At 43.7% G+C, this 22176-nt stretch overlaps 2 protein-coding genes and 1 long non-coding RNA gene across 7 annotated transcripts in view; 2 read left to right on the top strand and 1 right to left on the bottom strand.

The window, feature by feature from the left end:
- Positions 1-7216, top strand: part of LOC309859251 — a 179573-nt gene extending 172357 nt beyond the window's left edge. The window contains exon 5 of the long non-coding RNA XR_014308636.1: positions 6605-7216. This is a non-coding gene — a long non-coding RNA (uncharacterized lncRNA). The remainder of the gene's footprint in view (positions 1-6604) is intronic.
- The window catches only part of GDAP1 (ganglioside induced differentiation associated protein 1), a 45204-nt gene extending 34937 nt beyond the window's left edge, over positions 1-10267 (bottom strand). The window contains exons 1-2 of one of the 2 annotated variants that reach the window (XM_082719854.1): positions 10201-10267; positions 9308-9454 (exon numbers count right to left, since the gene is read on the bottom strand). In XM_082719854.1, the coding sequence (XP_082575980.1) occupies positions 9308-9310 (3 nt within the window). In that variant the 5' untranslated portion in view covers positions 9311-9454; positions 10201-10267. Of the gene's footprint in view, positions 1-9307; positions 9455-9879; positions 10108-10200 lie in introns of those variants that run through there. The other variant, XM_082719853.1, reaches the window with a different exon arrangement.
- Positions 10268-10317: 50 nt separating this feature from the next.
- JPH1 (junctophilin 1) overlaps positions 10318-22176 on the top strand; it is a 91447-nt gene continuing 79588 nt past the window's right edge. For all 4 annotated transcript variants that reach the window (XM_082719839.1, XM_082719836.1, XM_082719837.1 and 1 more), the window contains exons 1-2: positions 10318-10893; positions 16508-17267. In XM_082719839.1, coding sequence (XP_082575965.1) covers positions 10515-10893; positions 16508-17267 — 1139 coding nt within the window. In that variant the 5' untranslated portion in view covers positions 10318-10514. The remainder of the gene's footprint in view (positions 10894-16507; positions 17268-22176) is intronic.

Raw genomic sequence — 22176 nt, forward strand, 5'->3', positions numbered from 1 at the left:
TGACAGACAGAAAAACCAGCTAACCCAGGTGCCAATCATCAGGAGTGAGGAGGGGGCAGGCCAGTGTGTCCCGCCACCACAGTGCCCAGCTAGTCCAGGGCCACATGAAACTTGCCAGCAGGATTAAGGCTATAATTCTAAACTGTCTGGAAACCTCAGGAGCTGGGGCTGGGGACACTTTGCTGTGTGGTAACCATCAGGCCTTCTCAGCTTAGCCCAGACCCTGCGTCCTGCTGCTTCTCTGAGATGGATGAAGGAGCCAGGCTGATCCCTAAAGACAGCATAACTCCGAGTCAATGCTCCAGAGATGCTGGGAAGGGAATGAAAACATTACCAGTCCATCAGCTGATTTGGTCTAGAGTTATCAGATTTTTGTTAAGGTCTAGATTTCAAGGCCACCCCATTAACAGCTTGCTTTATTTTAGAATTACTCACTATCTATTGTACACTTCTCCGGAGACATGTTCTTACACAGTGCTTTTGAATTTGGCTTTTACAATGATGAGGAGAATATTATTTTTAATTATCAAAGCATTCTGAAAGAGAATTCGTGCAAGAAAGATGAACTAATATTGGGATCTCTAGTGTCAGGCAACCCTGAATTTGTTTTATCAATGGATGTGCTGTAAGGCAGCCCACAGGAAGGGATTACCCTACAATAATGTTTCCCTGAAGAACACTCCGAGTATTTATTAAAAATACAGATTCCCGGGAGGCCTGGGTGGTTCAGTCAGGTGAGCATCTGCCTTTGGCTCAGGTCGTGATCCCAGGGTTCTGGGATCCAGTTCCATGTCAGGCTCCCCCGCTCAGTGGAGAACCTGCTTCTCCCTGCCCCTCTGGCTCCCCCTGCTTGTGCGCTTTCTCTCTGTCTCGCTCTTGCTCCTGCACTCTCTCTCTTAAATAAATAAATAAAATCTTAAAAAAAAAAAAAAAATACAGATTCCTGAGCCTCAATTCCAACCCACTAAGTCAGACTTCACCAAGGGAGAGACCTGGACGTGTGAATATTTCACAAGTATCTCCTGGTAATTACCACGAGGGGAGTTTTGAAAATTGGCCTACAAAAATTCTTCTTCATCAGAGAAATACATTAGGATAATGGAAAAGATCTCAGAATGGAGGCGATGGGGCCTCCCTCGGAGATTTTGCTAGGGGAGGGCGGAACCTAAACAAGCATCTTTTGAAAATGTTTACCAAGGGATTCTTACCCGCACTTTGATGAAGTATCAGCCCTAGAGGAATATTTAATATGGATCTGAGGTGTAGAAATAAGGCATAACTTAGCCTAGGCTGTAACACTGAAGAAGAAAATGGCAGGGCACACTTCCTTCTAGAAGGGGCAAGCTTCTCAGAGCCGCAAACACAGCCCGACTGACGCACCAGTATACAGCTGGAGGTTTCTAAATGTCCACTCCGCCTCAGTACGGCAGACCGTCTATGAATTATTCAGTTGGTTGGTGAGTCAGAAATCACTCATGCCATCTGGATTACCCAGACCGTCTTTTTCCATTGGGGACACTGTTTTTAAGGATCATAAAATTCATTAGGTCCAATCTGAGCCATACACGTTACTGCATCATGTGCCAGCTAGCGTATAGGATGCTAGTAAATCTACATATAAAGTATTGATTTTTCAGGTGGCGTGCTAAGATGCGAAGATTGATTGCAATTTGATTATCAATAGGTAGTACAATCTCAAGTTTCAAAATAAAAGCAAATCAAAATCCTCTTCAGGGAGGACTGCCAGCCCCTCCCTTTATTTTTCTCTGTATCTGTATATGTTTTTACACACATACAAAGAAAAATACAGCATGTTACATATACTATTCTGTACTTTGCTTTTTTCCAGCTAAAACGTCTTGGGGATTTTTCCATATCAGTTCATAGAGAACATCCTCATTCTTTTTTAAAGACCATGAAACCTGAGTTTCAGTTCAATTAAGCTTGGAGTCAGACCTTCCTTTTCCTTTGACCAAGGCCCACCTGTAATAAGTGTATGTGTGCATGTGCATGTGTATGTTTGTGTGTTTATTTTTAAAAGATCACCGGGGTGATCAGTTCACCTGTCAGTTCAGGGCCTCTAGGAAGCAGATGCTGGGACAGAATTAGACACACAAGGCAATTACTGGGGGAACATAAATGAAGGTTAGAGGCCAGAAGAAGCAGGAGTAGGTAGGGAAAGCTTATAGGTCACCATGTAGGTCCAAAACCCATGAAAGGAAAGAGGGAACGAAGCAGGCTTCGGTAGAGGAGTCTCAGATTGCAGTGTAGCCCTGGAAAGTTTCAGCCATCAATAGGGAACGCAAGAAATGTCAGCCTGGCAGAGGCTGTGTTGAGAAGGAATGTCCAGCTCTATAGCCATCCCACTGTTCTCGGTTATTGGCTAGCAACAGTCTAGGTGGAGCATGGCCACAGTGTGGATAACACCGTGATCCAAATTTTCAACAGCTCGAGGCTGCTGACCAAACTCCCTCCTCGCAGCAAGTTCTCTTGAAGGAAGATCTGAGCAGTACACAGCCATGGCCACTAGCACCTCTCCTTGCATCGCAACAGTCATCATCTCCACGCACATTTGGGGAGCTCTCTTCTTAAGGGAAAGCTTAGGAAAAGGAAGTCAATGGGGCAAATGACTATAGTAGGTCTTGGGGCTGTGAATGATTATCTCTCCCTGTTCCTCTCACTGTTCTAAATCCTCCTCGCCCTGATCTACCTACCATAGCAGCAGGTTTTGGTGGTTTACCTTGTGGTGGGACCCAAACCTTCATTTCTGGAGGGTCCAAACCTTGCTAAGCCATATGCATACATCCACAGTTACAAGGGATCAGCGCAGTACCGGGAAGTACTCAATGGACCACTTGTGTTCCAACACATATCCCCTTCTGTCTCCATTGTAGAAAAGTCTCCTCCTGTTCAGAATTTGCAGTTCAACAGGACTCTCATTTTGTCCTTTTACAAAAGTACTTCCGCACTGGAGACCCCTCAGAGGATAGAACTGCACGGGTAGGAAAAACAAAGACCTTGAATGGGTCATTGGATATGATGTTGAATGAGGTATTCTTTCTTCTACCTCTTAGTTCCCAAACCTGTGCTTTCAACCTACCGAGCATACAGTGCTGCGCAGACACTGATTTAGTGAATATACTTCATCCTGAAGGACATGGCTCCATCTTTGCAGATTATTACCAGCAAACTGAAATTCAGCTGTGCCTCTAGGAGACCATTCCATCATTCTGTGAGTTTGGCTCCTCACAGCTAAGGGCTAGAGGCATGCTGTATGTAATATGCAATGCAGCATGTAATAAGACTAATCAGTGGATCCCATGGTCAGGGCTCACTTTAGGACCTCATTCATTCTGAAGTAAGTCCCCTGATCATTCGTGATGTTATGTGAAATTCCATGCCTGTGCATCAGGTATCCAGTAAGCTCCTGGATAATGGCGATACTGGCTGAGGTTCTATGAGATACACAGAATAGGTGTCTATCCCAAGACAAGATAAACCATTGGCTTTTCCAGGCTAGAAGGGGCCCAATATATAATCACCAAGATATTCTCAAGGACTAATGTCAGTTGCAGGCAGGCTGGACATTCAGAGGCAGCAGCTGCTAAACTGACCTTGGTAAGTGTGAGTCCATGGATAACCTCCATCTCTGCTGTTGAGGCCACTAAGTTCACACGTCCCTTGTTCCAGATCTAGGATGGTTGGCAAGGAAGGATGGCTGACATCAACTGGCTGAGTCCTTTGTCTGCTTGTGTTTTCAGTGCCTCCCCATGGAAGTTAGTGACATGCAACACAAAACTCTTCACATGCCACTCCCATTCCCATGTCTCCATCCTAGAGCTCCATGTCTCCAATCTTCCAGTCCTTTTCATTCCAGGCCTCTGACTAGATGGTCAGGTTGTTGGCCATTACCCAGAAATCTACATACATTTCTACCTCATGCCACTTTTTCTTCCATACAAAGCAGATGACCAGGTTTACCACTCACAACCTGTCCCTTAGGAAGATTTTCCCTCTCTAGAGGCTTTCAAGACCACTCCCAAGTGCAGCCTCCATTCCTTTTCAGCTTCTGCCACATACTGTGCCTGTCTATCTATGAACTAAGTGTAGGCCTCTCTTCCTTTTCCAGCTGGTTGTATGGAACTTCAATCTCCCCACAGGTAAGAGCTACAGGCTAGCATAGCCCGCAAAATCCCTCTGTCCTCTGAGCTCCTAGGATACTGGGCACTTACTCGCTGTTTGTAGCTACCTCCCTTGTCCCTTTATTATTTTTCTTTTTTCATCTCCTGCCTTTTAGAGATATTTTATACCCTTAGGAGCAAGGTCTGGGCCTTATAATTCTCTACGTCTCCAAACCTAACCCAGGAATCATGGATACATGCAGAAACACACACACACACACACACACGCACGCACGCACACAGACAAGTACACATGCACTTCATGTTTTGCTTCGGGTCCTGGGGCCTCGGGACAGACCTGCCATCCACCCTGTGTCTTCAAGCTTACTGCCTCTTCTAAGTCTCCCTTTAATCTGTTTTTATCTTTGTCATTGTGAGAACTTTCCTGAAACCCTCTGTGAGCCTCATCCTTGGACACGTATGCTAAGCCCACGTGGATCTCTGCCTGTTAGGAAGAGCAGGCAAAGAGCCACAAGGGACAAGTCATGGGAAGAAACCAAAGCACTGCCCTTGAGACTTAAAAAAGGCTCAGCTGGTGTTTTTATATCTGAATTAGACTATTTCTAAATTAGAGTCTTAGCCTCTAGGGCAGGATTGCCTAGTTGTGAAAGGTAAGCCAACAAGTATCCAGCAATTATACAAAATCCTGGTACCAAGAAGCTGATGCTTAGAACACAAAAGCCAGCCTAAAATCAAGAAGACTAGAAAGGGGTAAGAAGAACACACAGGGAATGAGACGGCTGAAGTGACGGGAGAGCGAGCAGAGGCGAATGGCTCAGTTTTTTCAGAAGCTGAGGGAGAGAACTGCTCCCCAGTTTCGAATTCACAGCCGCCACTAGCAGGACAGGCACTGAAGAGATGGGGTGCTTGGGTCGCTCGGTCGGTTAAGTTTCTGCCTTCAGTTCAGGTCATGATCTCAGGGTTCTGAGATCAAGTCCTGCATCAGGCTCCCTGCTCGGTGGTGGTGGAGGGGAGCCTGCTTCTTGCTCTGCCTGCTGGTCCTTCTGCTTGTATGCACATGCACGTGCTCTCTCTCTCTGACAAATAAATAAATAAAATCTTTACAATGTTATCTTAAAAAAAAAAAAAAAAAACTGAAGAGATGCCATTACATCTGTCATCTGGAAGGTCCCTCCTGGCTAGATAAGCTTCACCAGACTTGTGAGGATAGAACTCAAATCAAGCGGCATGAGAATGAGAGGGGGGATATGTAAATGTATATGATATATATGCACGATACATTAATATATATTTTACACGAATATAGTACACTTTCAAGGAGGTCAGCAGTTTTGAGAAGAACAAACGGAGGACTTGAGGTGAATACAGGACCAAGAAAGTAGGACCGTTTTTATGTGGAGGACACATGAGCAATGGTCGTTGGATGGAAGAAGAGAAATTACAACATATTCAAAGGAGAGAAGGAATGACCCAGAACAAGGAGAGGACAAAGAATATATTTTCCTCTGGGATGGAGTGGGTGGGGAAAGGAAGAAAATGAGAACCAGTGATAAGCTTTGGAGAGAGGAAGAAAGAGGGAGGCTCTTCCTGAGTTAGCTCTCCTCCTCTTGGGGGAGAAGACAAGGCCTCTGCTCAGTAGGAAAGAGCTGGGGCTGAGCAGGGCTCAGGAGACAGGCATCTGGAAGTTGCATGGGAAAAGATCTGCTGTGTGCGTGTGGAGGGATTGACCTGAGTCTTGTCCCCAGGGTTCGCAATGGCAACTGGTACATGACGTGATTGCCTCCAGAAAGGGCTTCCTAGGAGCAGGGAATGAGATTGGAGATGCGGTGGGCACCAGGAAGTCACTATGGAGAGCACAGTATGATAGGGCCTTCAGGCAGGGAAGGGCTAAGAAGACGCGTAACATATTGAAGGAGTAGAGACTTTGGCAAGTCGATGGCTCGTTCCTGAATGGGAAAGACCAGAGAGTGTTGCCAAAGAGTAGGATTGTAAACTTCCAGTTCTCAGAGTTGGCTTACATCTTGGTCCAAGTAAGGTCCAGATTGCGTCTGAGGAGTTTAAGATAAAGGTCATGGCACTGGGAAAGACAACGGCTTGTGAAGCAGGATGGACCTGCTCAGGACAATGACAGGGGATAGTGCATGGGGCAAAGAGAGCATGAGCCACCAGTCCTGGATGTTCATGGGGGAGGGGCTCACAGAGTAGGAGAGGAGAGTGGACCACGGGGGGAGTGAGTTCACCATGCAAGTCTCCAAGGAAGTGGTACTGAGCAGCTGCCAGAGAGAGGAGAAAATCAAGGATTATTTACTTATTGAATAATTTATTTCTAGTTTTCAACCTGCATTACCCAACTGCCTTCTGGGCATCTCCTCTGGGATATATTACTGGATTTTCTTCTCCTGAGTGAACCTATCTTCCCACCTCTCTAATTTACTCTTCTTTCTCCATTTCTTTAATTCTAGACAGTAACATCACCATTCGTGTGGCCAGCGACTCTAAAAAGTAAGAAATGAAATTCACCTTCACCAGCCCTGCCTGCTCTCCACCAAGGCTGCTTTCTTCTCCCATCTGAAAGCTCTCATCCTTGTTCCAAAAAAGGACAGTAATAAATAAGAGAAACACAGAGTCCAGAGTCAGACAGACCTGTTCAAATCCCAGATGGACCATTTCTACCTGGAATGATCTTGGGCACATAAATATATTAAACCTAATTTTCTTCTTTGTAAAAGGTTATAATACTAGTGTTAATCCCATTATTATGAGATGTAAATGAATTAATGCATTTAAAGAACTGAGCACTGAATCTGGCATCTAATCTGCCTTCTAAATTGTGAAGACCATTAATTTGGGGATTTTCTTCTTCTTTTGAAATCAAATAATCTGCAAAGCTAAGACCATATTTCTTCTTTATTTATTGTGGATGAACTTTTTAAATCATTACAAATGCTTTATTACAAATATGCTAATAATAATCATTTCAATTTACTTAACCCAGTAATTTAAATTGTATACGCTTTTATAAACACACCTTGAAGCAACAAACACACTTTAGACAATAAACACCTACAGATTAGCTTCTGTCATTTGTAAATTTTAATCAAGTATTTCAACAATTAATTCTAATATGTAAATAAAATGAAGTCACTGATACATTTTTAAACACACCTTCATTAGAAAATACTAAATTCTAAACAAAACATCCTCACCAAAGGTTGCTACTAGACGTTCACACTCAACTGCTTACATTTCGTTACAAAATTGGGGCGACTGGAAGCCTAGACTAGCTGAGTTTTGAGCATGGGGAAAAAGAAACTGCTCCAGTGGTTGTCAGCCCCTGGGCTCCAGTGGCCTCCCCCACCCCACCTGTCAAACCAACATTCACATTCTCTTCTTACTAATCCCTCCTTAAAGCTAAATTCAACTCCCCCTTATCCAGGGCAAAGGTTCAGAGTGAGAGGGAAAATAAGGACATGACTAACTCTGACTGGTGAATTGCAACATTATTCCACTGCCTACTACCTGCTCTGCCATCATCTTCAGCACCTCTTCCTCCTCCTCATTCTCTTTCTCAGTCTTCTCCCACCATTGCTATTGAACCTGAACACTTACATGAATGAACAGATCAGTGTGATTGGGGAAACATTCCACTGTGGTGGCAGCAGATAAATGGAAGCATGGCTTGCGTGGCTGCTTTGCCAAAAGTTCTAGAAGCTACCAAAACTCAATACTAATTTTCTTCCATGAAGAAAGCCAATGGCAGACGCAGGTTAGGATTACGATTAGTAGAAATTTTGTATTAGATGTTTGGTGTATCTAATATTTTCTTCTTTTAATGAAGGTGCCTTCCAAGGAAGATATCTACTATGGATAGCAAGAGATAGATTAAAAGATAAATGGCCCTATCTTTTTGGTTCCTCAAACCTCTACATTCTATCCAAACTCACCCTTTGTCCACCCACCACAGATGGACTAGACATCCAACACAGAAGCCAAACACTTTCTCTGCGCTAGTTTGTTTCAGAAAATCTATCATTTGCAGTGAGAGCTCATTAACAAAAGAAAAAAAAAGTTTACACTGTGCTTGCGAACAAAAACCTAGCCCTGAAATATTCATATATGGATCGTAACACATACAGGTGTAGATGTAAAAAAAGAAAGAAAGAAAGAAAAACGGAAAGGACAAAGGTTACTTCATGAAAAAAGCCAGCTTAGAAAGAGGAAAAACATGTTGGATTTGAGCAACCACACTGTTTTTCATACCAAATAGAACCCCCAAAATTGATGGCAATGTGTCCATCTACACTAGCTCCTGATCCTGGCGTATCCCATAGTAGAGAAATGGAATTGTGGTTCAGCAGCAAAGACCTGGGCCCTCGTTTTCCCAGTGGCCTAAATCAATCCCTAGTCCAGGACAAGATGCTGAGCAAGATGCGTAATTATTTCAGGCCACTAGGGTAAGCACTATTCCTGGCAACTCTGCAGGCAGTGCCATGGGTGAGGGTTTCTAATTCTCTTTGGTGATTTGGTTCTGTGTAAATGGAGATTTTTCTTTCAGTATCTCAGCCAGAGAAGCAGGAAGGGCCAGCTCCAGTCCTGAGATAGAGCCAATCAAGGTCAATTTCCGTTCCTTTTTCTGCGTAGTTGAGTCTATTCTTTCCCTGCTCCCTATCCTGACATCAGATCATTTTTTTTTCTGATTATCAGATACCTACTGAGAGAAATTTGGCAGCCTCCGGTGCTCCCCCAATATCCAAAAGCCTCTCAGCCTAAGAAATGTCATGAATAACCCACAAAACTGTGTCCTCCAGAGGCAACCTCAGACCCCGGGACTATGAACCACAGAAAGGTATCCCCCGTAAGTATTTTGGTGGTTGAGACCAATGCGGAGTCTATACTGATTCAACTTGCCTATTACCAAATCTCTAATTCTTGGCTTTGAACAGTACCACGACATACTCAAGTTAATATCTCACATAGGAAGAGAAAAACAAATCCTGTCATTCCCATTTGGCGGATGGTGAAATAGAGGTTTTCAAATTTAAAAGAGTTGCCTAAAGTGAATTCAACAAAACAGTGTTGTAGCTGGAAAGTAGATCAGCTGACACCTGTCCCCAGTTTTTTTAGGTCACTGGCTTTTTGTAAGTTTAGAGCAGTGTTTTACTTACCATATTCCTCCTTGAGATCTTCTATTTACTTTGTTAAACTGTGGATACCCCGGGAGAGGATACCAGGTGTACATTCCAGACATTTACACAATATCCACGGACTGAGCAGTCTGCCTGTTGGGTACATAGTTCCTGGCTGAAGAATTTCTAAGTTGTCAGAAGAACAAATGAGGCATTAGGGGCTCTGATATGAAAGGAAATTGCACATACCCCTGCAAAGATAGATTAAAACCATCCTGTTCCTTATTACAAATGAAAAGCTGACCGATTTAATCTGTGCTTTTTCAAATTACATTGCTCTCCCCCTGTATCTTCATTAAATAAATGCAAACACATGTGCTTAGAAATGGGTAGGTGTAAAAGAACATTCTGCACAATTCTATCTAGGCTGCCAGAGATTTATATCACACGCACACATATATCTAGGAGATGTTAATTCATGATGACAGCTGAGCATGACAAATGCAAGAGTACACAAGTTGGAATGCCGGAAAAAAAATGCAACTACAAACCCCAAGCAGACAAACACGCATACAGGAGTTTTCCCTCAACACGCACGTGGTCGCACTTACAGGAGCTTAACCACTTTGATAAACCCCAAACACAAACACAGGAGGCTCCGCAGCCCGCGAGCTGCCCCCACACATGCAGCCGCGCCTTCGTCTACCCGCAGGGATTCGCGCGCGTCCCTGGGTACACTCGCCCTCCCACCGGCATCCCACTGCGCGAACACACGCGCGCCAACCGCTCCCCGCGCCCGCCCGCCCGCCCGCCGGGGAAGCGTTGGCTCCCGGGGCTGGGGGCAGGGCCGGGTGGGGCCGGAGCGCCGCGGGGCCGGGCCTCGGCGCCCGGGGAGGGGACGAGGGGCGGGCGCGGGGTGGCGCCCGGCTCACGTGGGCGGGCGGGAGCAGCTGAAGGTCTGTTCCGGAGCCTGGGCTGTCCTCTCGCGCGCGGCGCTGGCCCGGGCGGCGGCGGGGAAGGAGGCGGAGGAGGAGGAGGAGGAGGAGGAAGGCGGCGGTGGCGGCGGCGGCGAAAGAAGAGGGGAGGACGGGGGCGGCGTCGGACTGGAGCCGAGCGGCGGCGCGAGCTGCCCGGGGCGCTGTCGTGAGCTCGCCCGCCGGGCCCCCATCCCCGAGCTACACCCTGCCGTGCCCAGCTCTGCCCGCGTCCGTGCCCCCGCGGGGAGCGCGCCGGGGCTGCCCCCCGAATGACGGGCGGAAGGTTCGACTTCGACGATGGCGGCACCTACTGCGGCGGCTGGGAGGAGGGCAAGGCGCACGGGCATGGCATCTGCACGGGGCCCAAGGGCCAGGGCGAGTACTCGGGCTCCTGGTCGCACGGCTTCGAGGTGGCTGGAGGCTACACCTGGCCCAGCGGCAACACCTACCAGGGCTACTGGGCGCAGGGCAAGCGGCACGGGCTGGGGGTGGAGACGAAGGGCAAGTGGATGTACCGGGGGGAGTGGTCACATGGTTTCAAGGGGCGCTACGGGGTCCGGCAGAGCCTGTGCACCCCCGCTCGCTACGAGGGTACCTGGAGTAACGGGCTGCAGGACGGGTACGGCGTGGAGACCTACGGGGACGGAGGTGAGCAGCGTCGCAGGCGGCTCGGCTGCTCCGTGAGCTGGTGCGGTGGGCTTTGCCCAGGCTGCGGGGAAGCGGGGAGGACGAGAGGCGCACGTGTCCGGAAACCCGCCAAAACACCTGGGGAAGCCTCCCACCCATCTCCCGCGCCAGCGTGGAGACGCGACTAGTGCGCGGGGGGGGTTGGTTCTGACCCGGTTCCTGGAACGGGCAGTGTGTCCACACCCGGGGGAGCAAGGCGTGAATATACCTGGCCGGCGCCAGGACTGCACTGCCACCAGGAGGGAGCGCCGCCCGGGTGGGTTGGGCAGGGGAGAGGACGCTGTCACTTGAGCCCGTCACATTACGTTCCTGATCCCTCCCTCTCCCGGTCGGGTTTGAAAACGCCACTCCGGTGGAGTTAGAGCGAACGCCCTGGGCTTGTGAGGCTGGCGGTCGGTGCTGACCGCTCCCCGGATTGGTTTCACGTGGAGTCGTATTTCGCTTCTGGTCCTCTAGTAGCCTAAAGATAGAAGCCAGAACCCCATAACTGGGATGTAGGGGAATTGTACCTTACTTGGAGTGCATTTGGAAACATCCTAGCTATGGAGGTGGAGAGGCCACCTGATGCAGGTGCGGCCTCAGAGGGTGTGAGTTTCCCTTCCCGGTTTTCATTCGGTTCCCAAAAGTAGTAGTTTTCCATCAGAAGAATGGTCGTCATTGCTGACCTGGAGATCTTTGGGCAAGTTACTAGGAAAATGTCTTAGAAATGAACAATGAAGGCCACGTTTTAAGAAATATATTCAAAAGATACATTCCTACAGTTGCTAAGTTAGCAGCCACTTTACTCCAGGGAATGGCAGTATGGAATCACCAAATTGCGCTGAGGTTGTATGACCTTAGCACCCAATGAACAAAACTGTTATATGAACAAATATGAACAAAATTCACCTGATTTTACTATTTAACAACTTTGTGAAATAAATTGTGTATATAATAGGGCAGAGTTCCTTTTTTTTTTTTAAATTAGGAAAAGTATCCATTACTGAAACAGGTGTCAAAACCTGATGAATTTTCTTGTGTAATAAGCTGAGAAGGATGAATAGCTTATGCTTTAGCAAAATACATTTTCTGATGATAAACATAATCATAGTTAATTGAAAAAGGTTAGGGGAGGCAATGTCAACTTTTGTCGTCACACAGCTCAGAGTTGAAGGGAATTAAAAGGATCCAATTAAAAGTTTCTCCAGCCCACTGCATAAAAGCTTATACAATTTGTACACTTCACTTACTCAGCACACTTGGGCTATATTTCAAATGCAAAATAGTAGGATTCAATGGTAGAATTTAATAAAAAGACCTCTCTTGGACCTACAGTATAAATAAAGGATATGGTTCTCATGGATTAAAAGGAGGGGGGGAGCTTTCTCTAATACTTTTATATGGGCTCCAGTCTTGAGTTTCACAGTAGTTAATTAGGGTCCTTAAATATTCTGAATGGGCATATAGTGCCTTGGTTGCCAGCCCTATAAATCTGTTAGCTTGTGATTGGATTTTATTGGAGACTCTAGGTCTGTAATGTAACTAAATTCCATGCCCAAAAGTAGAATGCAAAATTTATTTCTTAAATTTGCATGTTATTTTATAACCTGTTAAGAAGACCGAGGATAATTCTCTTCAGTTTGGGAAGGTTAAAAATAAATTAGTTTTAAATAAAAAAAAATAAATCATCTTTTAAAGTTACTACTCATTAAACAAAATCTCTTGGTTTAGAGGATTCATTACACTTAGCAAATACATAGATATAGATATATCTTACCAGTGAAGGTCCTCTATGTATGTGTTGTAGAAGCTCAAATAAGTGACCAGGATGACATTATGGATAATCTGCCTTCTGATTTAAAACTATTTTATTTATTTGACACACTGAGATCACAAGTAGGCAGAGAGGCAGGCCGGGGCGGGGTGGGGAGGTGGGGTAGCAGGCTCCCTGCAGAGCAGAGAACCCGATGTGGGGCTCGATCACAGGACCCCGGGATCATGACCTAAGCTAAAGGCAGAGGCTTAACCCACTGAGCCACCCAGGCGCCCCTGATTTAAAACTAACTTGAAAAAATTTTTTAAAACTGTAAAATTTGGCATCATGTGGTTTTCCTCTTCTACGAAAAGAAAAAAAAAAAAAATTCAAATATGCTCCCAGTTAGGAGAGGAAAAAAAAAACAACTAAAAATCTCTTCGAATGTCTGCTCTATGCTAGTTGATTTTCCTGCTTTCTTTCATATGTCACTTCTTTAGAAAGTCCCTAATCATAAAGTGGGGGTCTAAGTAGAAGTGTATTGCTATAACTTATTTTATGCAAAAGTTTTGGTCAAAATAGGAAATACCACCTTCCTTATTTTTAAGAATGAGTTTATTTTTGTCTCTGCACTACCACCTGTCCATCCCAGTGCACCCTTTGTCAAACTTAGGGAAAATCTGATTCCATGTATTTTGTGACATTTAACTAGAAGATGAAGTATTAATTCCATAAGGAATGTATCACCTGATTATTTTATTAGTGATTTGTGTGTAAAGTGTTGCCAAAACTGCCTGAATATTAATTAAGAATAAAATAGTACGGTACTAATGAAATCCAAAATCTAGATACCCAGAATTTTTTGCATAAATTCTGATCCGCTGCACCTCATTTTTTTCACCAGTCATAAACTATTGAAAATATCTAGGAAGGCACATTGCTTTATTAATTATGTGCATAGTCACATATACCCATTCATAGCACATGAATATAAATTTGGCATAGTACAATCTACATTTGACTGGGACTCCTTCTGAACTGAGTGACTTATGCTCTAAGATTATATAGTTAAAATGGATAAAAATATATGTTTATAAAAAATAAAAAATTATTAAAAAAATGGCTATATCTAGAAAACCAATGCCCAGATGAAAAAGTCATAGAACATAATTTAAAACCTGTAAAAATAATGTTTACACTTGTGAAATATGCATCTTTATTTGAGGGATGGAGACGAACTAATTAGAACTTTATTTGGACAGCAGGGAAAAGTTGGAACCCACCTGCTTCATTAAAAAAAAAAAAAAAGAAGAAGAAGCCTTTTTTTTTCCCCAAAGTTCATTGACTAAACCCATTTTAAATTTCAGATGAACTACTAACAGTTTGACTATAAATTGGTGTTTAGCAATTCCAGGAAGAAGTCTTCCATATACTGTGATTTAACAAAATAAGATAGGAACATTTCCAATGCAGTCGCCCCCCCCCCACCCCGCACCCCTCCCTGTTTGACAGTTAAGCAGAGACCTAAACTTTCTAATTACTGCTGTTGCCTTAAACTGCTTGGATTTTCAAGCAATACTTATTTGGAAATTCTAGTATATGTGCTGCTGAAGCGAGCACCTTATTTGGAAATTCTAAATACTCCTCTTACTTTTGGAGATCCCAGTTTCAGAAACTACTTATTAATTTTCTCTCAGTGTTAAACATTTGCTAAGATGGTATGGTTGTATTTTCAAAATATAAAACATATCAAATAGCACCTTTCGAAACTGTTCTTGCAAAATTAACTTGTCATTGTATAGAAAGGTAGAGATGATTATAGCATTACTTGTTTATTTAAACAAAATATTTTAAAAACAAGGTTGTTTTGGTATGTATAAGTCAGTTTGTAGAACTTTTATCCTAGAATTTGTATTTTACCCATATAGGCAGAGGGAAAGTCAAAGTTGAAATCTCCTAATTTCATTCCCTTCCCTGTTAAGGCGGTGGTATTTGGAAATGGCTAATATTCAGTAGGAACCTTTTTAACCTGGAATGTTCTATGTGACTATCTTATCCTTTGGGGTTTAATCCTTTTGAGAAAACTATGGCCCACCTACCTCCTCAGAAGTTCATAAATGTCAGGTTAAGATACATATTTACCCAAAATAGGACATACATAGTACCAGACCTACTTAGAATTTCATTGTTGTCCCACTATTGTCCATTTATACGACATAAGTATATCAAACTAAACAGAAAGAGAAGGTAGTCATGAAATTTGTCAAAACTTTTGACTTTGGAGCCATTACAGTTTTAAATGTATTGAAATAATCAGCCCATATTAATATAATGATATAAAACCACTAGCATATATAGCTCAAGTATTTAAAAAGTAAATGGAGGGGCCCCTGAAGCCTCTGTCTTCAGCTCAGGTCGTGATCTCAGGGTCTTGGGATCAAGCCCCACATTGGGCTCTCCACTCAATGGAAGCCTGCTTCCCCCTTTCTCTCTGCCTGCCTCTCTGCCTACTTCTGATTTCTCTCTGTCAAATAAATAAAGTCTTTAAAAATACTTAAAAAAAAAAAAAAGTAAATGGAAATCTAAAATGAAAAGTGACTGCAAGCTAGATCTATATAATCAGAAACTGCAAGAAGTCAAAAAAGACTAATCATGATTTATTTTCTATTATATTGTGAGTTACTATGATAATACAGAAGTAATTACATCTTAAAATTTCCACATAGCTCCTTTTGGGGGGATACTATAATTTAAAATGTACCTTTAATTAAAGGAAATCTCCCTGATTTTGAAAAGAAAAGTCTAAGTTCTCTAATTTTAATATTCAGTGTTTCATGTGATTTAAAAAGTAGTATATTCTTTTGAGCCACCATAGCTATTTACTATAAAGTCATCAAACACCTACAGGTCACAGGGCACATAAGTTATAAGACTCAAAATTTTGTGTTTGCTTTGGAGGTAATTCCTGCCCTCAGAGTGCTTCTAGTCCACATGTTTCATTCTGCAGTGTCAGAGACTAGGGAAATTAATGAAGAGAATGGCAAGGAGAAAGCAGAACTTTGGCAAGTAGTGCAGGACAAATCTTGACCGGTTCACCTGGAAGTACAAAATATTGTAATAAATTGCCCATTTTTTAGTAATGGTTCGCTATGTTCAGAATACATATAGTATTTGTCAAATCAACCTTAGCACCAAAAATTTCTTTCAAATCTAAATAATAGGCCTAAATATTACACGCTTCTCCCTACTTTAAAAAAAAATTAACATGAAAGAAAAAAATGTAAAATAATTTGATGGCCCATGTCCTGAGTACTCAGATCACTAATAATTTTAAGTCTTTGAGCCTGTTGGAATGTTATAGTGACAGACCTAGAGTTTTTAAAGGTTTTCAGCTAAATGAGTAAAATTAGAATAAAATTCACAAATAGAACTCATTTCATCTTCTGTGACACTGCCTTCTTTCCTCTGGGGGATTTTGATGTGTTAATTTCAGGGGAGAAAAGTTGTTTTCTAATGATCACTCTTTTTGTATTAGAAAGTATTGGTTTCATGTGAAACACTCGGATAAATTTTTTAATGAAAAGCAAAGTTACCAGACTATTGGAAAATGCTATGCAATTACATTAAAACCATAGACACAAAATTACAGGGCAGGAATTCGCAAATGGATGAAAAGTAGCGCTTAGAGTTGACTTGGAAACGTGTGGGATTTGACCAAGGGCCTGCCTGCTCTATGCGCCAGGCTCTCCCGGAGCGCACCCAGGCGCTCCGGGCGCTTGCAGCCCAGACGGTATCCCCCTGCCCCTCGACTCACGCTGTGCTTTCTCACGGTCTCTCTCGAAGGTACCTACCAGGGCCAGTGGGCCGGCGGCATGCGGCATGGCTACGGCGTGCGCCAGAGCGTGCCCTACGGCATGGCCACCGTGATCCGCTCGCCGCTGCGCACCTCCATGGCCTCGCTGCGCAGCGAGCAAAGCAATGGCAGCGTGCTCCACGACGCCGCAGCCGCTGCTGACAGCCCCGCCGGCACCCGCGGCGGCTTCGTGCTCAACTTCCATGCCGACGCTGAGCTCGCGGGCAAGAAGAAGGGCGGCCTCTTCCGAAGGGGCTCCCTTCTTGGAAGCATGAAGCTTCGCAAGTCCGAATCCAAGTCTTCCATCTCCAGTAAGCGCAGCTCGGTCCGCAGCGACGCGGCCATGAGCCGCATCAGTTCCAGCGATGCCAACTCCACGATCAGCTTCGGCGACGTGGATTGTGATTTTTGCCCCGTGGAAGACCACGTCGACGCCACCACCACGGAAACCTACATGGGCGAGTGGAAGAACGACAAGCGCAATGGTTTCGGCATCAGCGAGCGCTCCAACGGCATGAAGTATGAAGGCGAGTGGGCAAATAACAAGAGGCACGGGTATGGCTGCACCGTGTTTCCTGACGGCTCCAAAGAAGAGGGAAAATACAAAAATAATATTCTGGTCCGTGGAATAAGGAAGCAGCTTATACCAATAAGAAATACAAAAACTAGAGAGAAGGTGGACAGAGCCATTGAAGGCGCACAAAGGGCAGCGGCCATGGCAAGAACCAAGGTGGAAATAGCAAATTCAAGGTATGTAAATGCAGGGTGGGTGGTTGTGCCTGGTCCTTCAAAACAGGGGGATATCAAATACTATGTTTGTCATTCTGCTGGTAATGTCACCAAAGAGCTGCCAGAACCAAAGTTAGAGAATGATGGAAGTGCAGGGGAGTGGGTCAGAAAGGTACCTGCCCTGTTCTGAAACGTCATCATCACAAAATGTTGAAGGCACATTGAGATCCCCTTCTTGATGCAGATTACTTCCCTAATACTTAATGGCTGGTCACTCAGACCCTATGCCCATTTTCAGGAATTCAGAAAGTTACTTCCGGGGATGGTTTTTTGTTTGTTTTGTTTTATTGAGAAGGCCTCAAAATCTAAATACAGCAGAAATGGAAAATTACAAGACCAAATCTTGCATGGTTCTTTAAGACAAAGCTCCCGTCCAAGTTAAGGAGGGCACTTGTGGTGAGTCCTGGGTGTTGTATGTTAGTGATGAATCACTGAATTCAACTCCAGAAACCAATATTGCACTGTATGTTAACTGCCTAAAATTTTAAAAGTAATAATAATTAATAAGTAAAATATCACTGCAAAAAAAAATGAAAAAACCAAAAACCTCATCTCTGTGGGAGTGGCAGAGGGATTAAGGCTCATACAAAGCACTGCGTTCTATGCTGGAATGATTAGATCAGTGGCGTATTATAAGGAAAGGGGTGGGGAGGAACCCGACATGGACAGATGGGACTGTCAGTGTGCCAAAGTTGGAAGAAAGTAGAGCAGTAGAGAAGGGATGGAGTGAGTAGGAGAAAGCGGTGAATTATAGATTGAGAAGTGGGGTGTATGTGGGCACAGAAGGACTATGTGTCTGAAGTTTTACCATTAATAGCTGGGTTCAGGGATCCAGCAAGAGGGTTGGAGAAATCTATTGGGAATAGAATTGTCTTCTTGTAGACAAAAGAGATGGTTAGAAATGGGAAATGTTATTTTGGAGCTTATTTACTGGCCACCGACTGGCCACAGTTTTGTGTGACTTGAGGCATATGTCTTTTCCTGCTTCAGTCGTATTTTCTCGTAGAAGTAAACCTTCTTTCAAAGCCACAAAATATTAGCATGTCTTCCGTTTTTATTCTTAGGGTTGAATAAATGGACTCTCCTTTGCTTTGGCTGAACCATATGAAATTATTGATAATTGGACCTTTTGATTTTTAAAAAATGGCAATTTTATGTGGTTCAACTGAATACTTTCAGACTTCGGAAGTGTCTATTAGAAAAAAACTTTTATGGCTGCTGTTTACTTCTTAGTATCTGAAGCACCACTTGGTCTTTTTTTTTTTTTTTTTAATTGAGGTATATATTAAAAGTCTTCAGGATTTCCATCTTTATCCCAAACTCATCCTGCTTTAAAGTTAATATTGTTTGCTGATCAGCACAGACTTTCAGGAAGGATCTCACCTCTCTTCTCTGCGGGGCATCCTTTATTTTAGATCACAGTTTTTCCAGATCACCAAGCATTGTATTACTTGCTTTTCAGTTTGCTTGTAGATGGGATTCTTGGCACATCTAATCTTACTGGCCTCTCGGGCTCTCAGCTACATTTTAGAGCTAGTGGTATACCTTTGGTTATGTCCTGACCTCTCATTTCAAATGTACTTCTGGATTCTTCCATTTGTTTTCCTCTTAGAGCCTGGTGACCTAGTAGAGGCAGTTCGATCTTGGCAGATGGAAAGTGCACCTGCACAGAACACTAGCAAATGACTTTCTTAGACTTGCTTTAATTATTGACTTTTATGGTTTAAATTGGAAGAATCTAAATAATGAAAGTGAAATGCTTGTAATGCAAGGATCTGTGATTATACTAGTATCATAAAACTCTTAACCCAAATCCTAGCCACATCCCCTCTGTTGAAAGTCTTTCGGGGATAGTAATGTAGTTTGAGAGTACTGTATTACATGGTTGATAATCAACAAATGCACTTTTAGCCAGTTAACTGCCTCATTAATATTTCACTTAGCTCTTTTGCAAATGCTCAATACCTTATACTAAGTGAAATAAACCAGTCACAGGACAAATATTGCATGATTCCACTTAAATGAGGTCTCTAAAATGGTCAGACTCCTAGAAACAGAGTAAAATGGTGATTGCCAGAGGCTGGAGGGGGGCGGAAATGTGGAGCTGCTGTTCAGTAGCTTTAAAGTTTCAGTTAAGCAAAGTGATTGTGCCTGTAGCTAACAATACTGTATCGTGTACATAAAAATTCGTTAAGAGGGTAGATCTCATGTGAAGTGTTTTAACCAAAGTAAAAAATTTATACTATTTGGATGATGCAATAGACAAAATACTCAATAGACTTTTATGTCTGTCTTTTACTCTGTTACTCCTCTTTCCAGATTCCTTGCTTTAATAAATACTTCAGATACAGAGTTTTGCTACTTCTTTTTGTAGAAAGTAACTGAAGGACCGACCGTCCCCTTTGGTAGCTCTGAGCTTAAAGTTCTACATTCTCTTAAAAGCTTTTTTGGGTCACCTGGGTGGCTCAGTTGGTGACTCTCGATTTTGGCTCAGGTCATGATCTTGGGGTGGTGAGATTAAGCCTCCCCCACCCCACCCCTCAGCAGGGGGTTCTGCCCTCAGCAGGGAGTCAGCTTGAGATTTTCTCTCCCCCACTCTCCCTTCCCCCAACCCTGCTCTCATAAATAAATCTTTTAAAAAGTAATAAATTATTAAAACTTTTTTTTTTTTTTTTAAAGAGAGAAAATCTTCCGTTAAGGTTTTGGAGATTGCTGGCTGGGGAATGGACTTCTTGCTATGTTATCATAAACCGTGACTCTTGATAATACCTGAGGATCTGCTCAGTCCTTCCTGGACCCTCCAGTAGTTACCATTAATGTTTTGTTTCTAAAAAATAGCAAAAGTTTAAGAATGTAGGTGACACCCTCCTCTTGGTCCTGCCCCAGTAATGGCAGAATAACAACTATAAAGTCAGGCTTCTGGCGGCTGGCTGCAGCTCTCAAAATCACGCATTCACCACTAGCAACAGAGGGAGTCTGAGCTAGTCACTGACCAGCTCAGTTGGCCACCCAGATAGTGCTAATTATTATTCTGTTGCTGTTTTTTTCTTAGTTTGTGGAGAGTTTTTGTTGCTTAAGTCTCAGGAAAATGGATCCATTTTTGTGCCATAACCCTGTGTTATCTTGAAGCCAAGCTTCAAGTTAGCTCTGAGAGAAAACAATGGTATCCTCCTCAGGGAAATCAAGAGACATGGAAACAACCGCCTTTGGCCCAGAGATTCAAGAAGGTCTGTGGACCTTTCCTTTGCTTTTTGAAGAGAAAGTGGTGTATCTCGGCAGGAAACACACAGGAGGTTTATTTCAGAAGGTGTATTATGGGCCCCTGTTTAATTCTTACCAATAAGGGAATGTGAGGATCGCATAACAGTTAGTAGATAATAGAAATAATGCAGCAGGTAGAGAATTAGTAGATACAGATCATTTACTAGCAGGTTAGCACTTAAAGAGTGAAAACCCTAAGGGAGACTAATAATTTGCTGACTTTTGTAAGTTTTCTTCAGGTTTCTGTTCTCATCAAGTATTATGTCTATTAGATGTAACAAAATGTTTTCTTCCCTTCTTGTCTTGGGCCTGTGGGTAAAAATCATCCCCTGGAATTGCGAAAATGTATCAATCTTGTTTTTAAAAGAAATGTTCAAGAGGTAAGGGAGCAACTCTATTTCAGGCCCCTCCCATTCAGAGGCAAAAACCACAGCTCTGCCCAAGATGACCCTACTTTGCCTGTTTCGAGTACATTTCTCGTTTGGTCATTCTTACTCCATGAACTCATCTCCAGTCATCGCCTAAGAGATGTTCAAAATACTGGTCCTTGAGAAACATATTTTAAGGAAGAATTTTAAGGTGAGGCATTTGGTTGAGGTGGCCAGTAAGTTGCCCTTAGAGAAGCATACTTCGGTGGAAAAGAATAGATAATTTAGAAAAGGATGTAGACAAAAGAAGAGCTTTGTAGACTCTGAGCCCCAGAGGACATGATTATTGTGCTAAAGGATGGAAGAAGGCTGGTGACAGGGATGGGAGAGAGCTGGCCTCAAGCAGTTGAGAACCACAGGCCGGCTTCATTGTATCACATAGATGAGAAGGAAGAAAGGAAACTGAGAGCGTAGAGTGGACCACCACCACCGTTCTGGCTCTGTGGAGGCCTCACTGAAGCTGGGAGGGTGTATGGCTGGACTGGCTTCAAGACTACTGTGAAGCATCAGTGACTGCTTCTCCCAGTCTCCCCCAGACTTCAGGCTCTGACAGCAGCACTGAGACAGGTAATGTTGAGAGGGAGCCCGGTAGTGTATCCAGCCCAGCCCCCACCCCGTTGGGCCCAGTACAGATGTAGTTGTACAGGGGGATGGAAGCACCAGATCGATTATGGAGGCCTGAAGCTCAAGGGATCTGGGGCACAGGTGAGCTTGCTGCACCTATTTTCAGAACTAGGGATTGGATTCCATGTTGCCAATTTTGGAGTTTAATATTTAAAAAAAAAAAAAAAAGACACTTTTTTCCATAAACCCTACATATGCACCATAGTTTTCTTCTAAAAAGATAGAATTCCTGGGGCACCTGGGTGGCTCGGTGGGTTAAAGCCTCTGCCTTCAGCTCAGGTCATGATCCCAGGGTCCTGGGATCGAGGCCCGTATCGAGCTCTCTGCTCAGCCCGGAGCCTGCTTCCTCCTCTCTCTGCCTGCCTCTCTGCCTACTTGTGATCTCTGCCGTCAAATGAATAAATACAAAAATAAAAAATAAAAAATCTTAAAAAAAAAAAAATAGAATTCCTTACCACTCAACCTCTTTCCTCCTGAATGATTCAGCCACAATGGCTTCCCTTCAGTTCTAAGGGAAGTTTTGCTTGTCCCTTCCCTCTGCCTGGCGCCCTTGCCCC

This window comes from Mustela nivalis (assembly GCF_964662115.1).
Source record: "Mustela nivalis genome assembly, chromosome: 2".
Lineage (NCBI taxonomy): Eukaryota > Metazoa > Chordata > Mammalia > Carnivora > Mustelidae > Mustela > Mustela nivalis.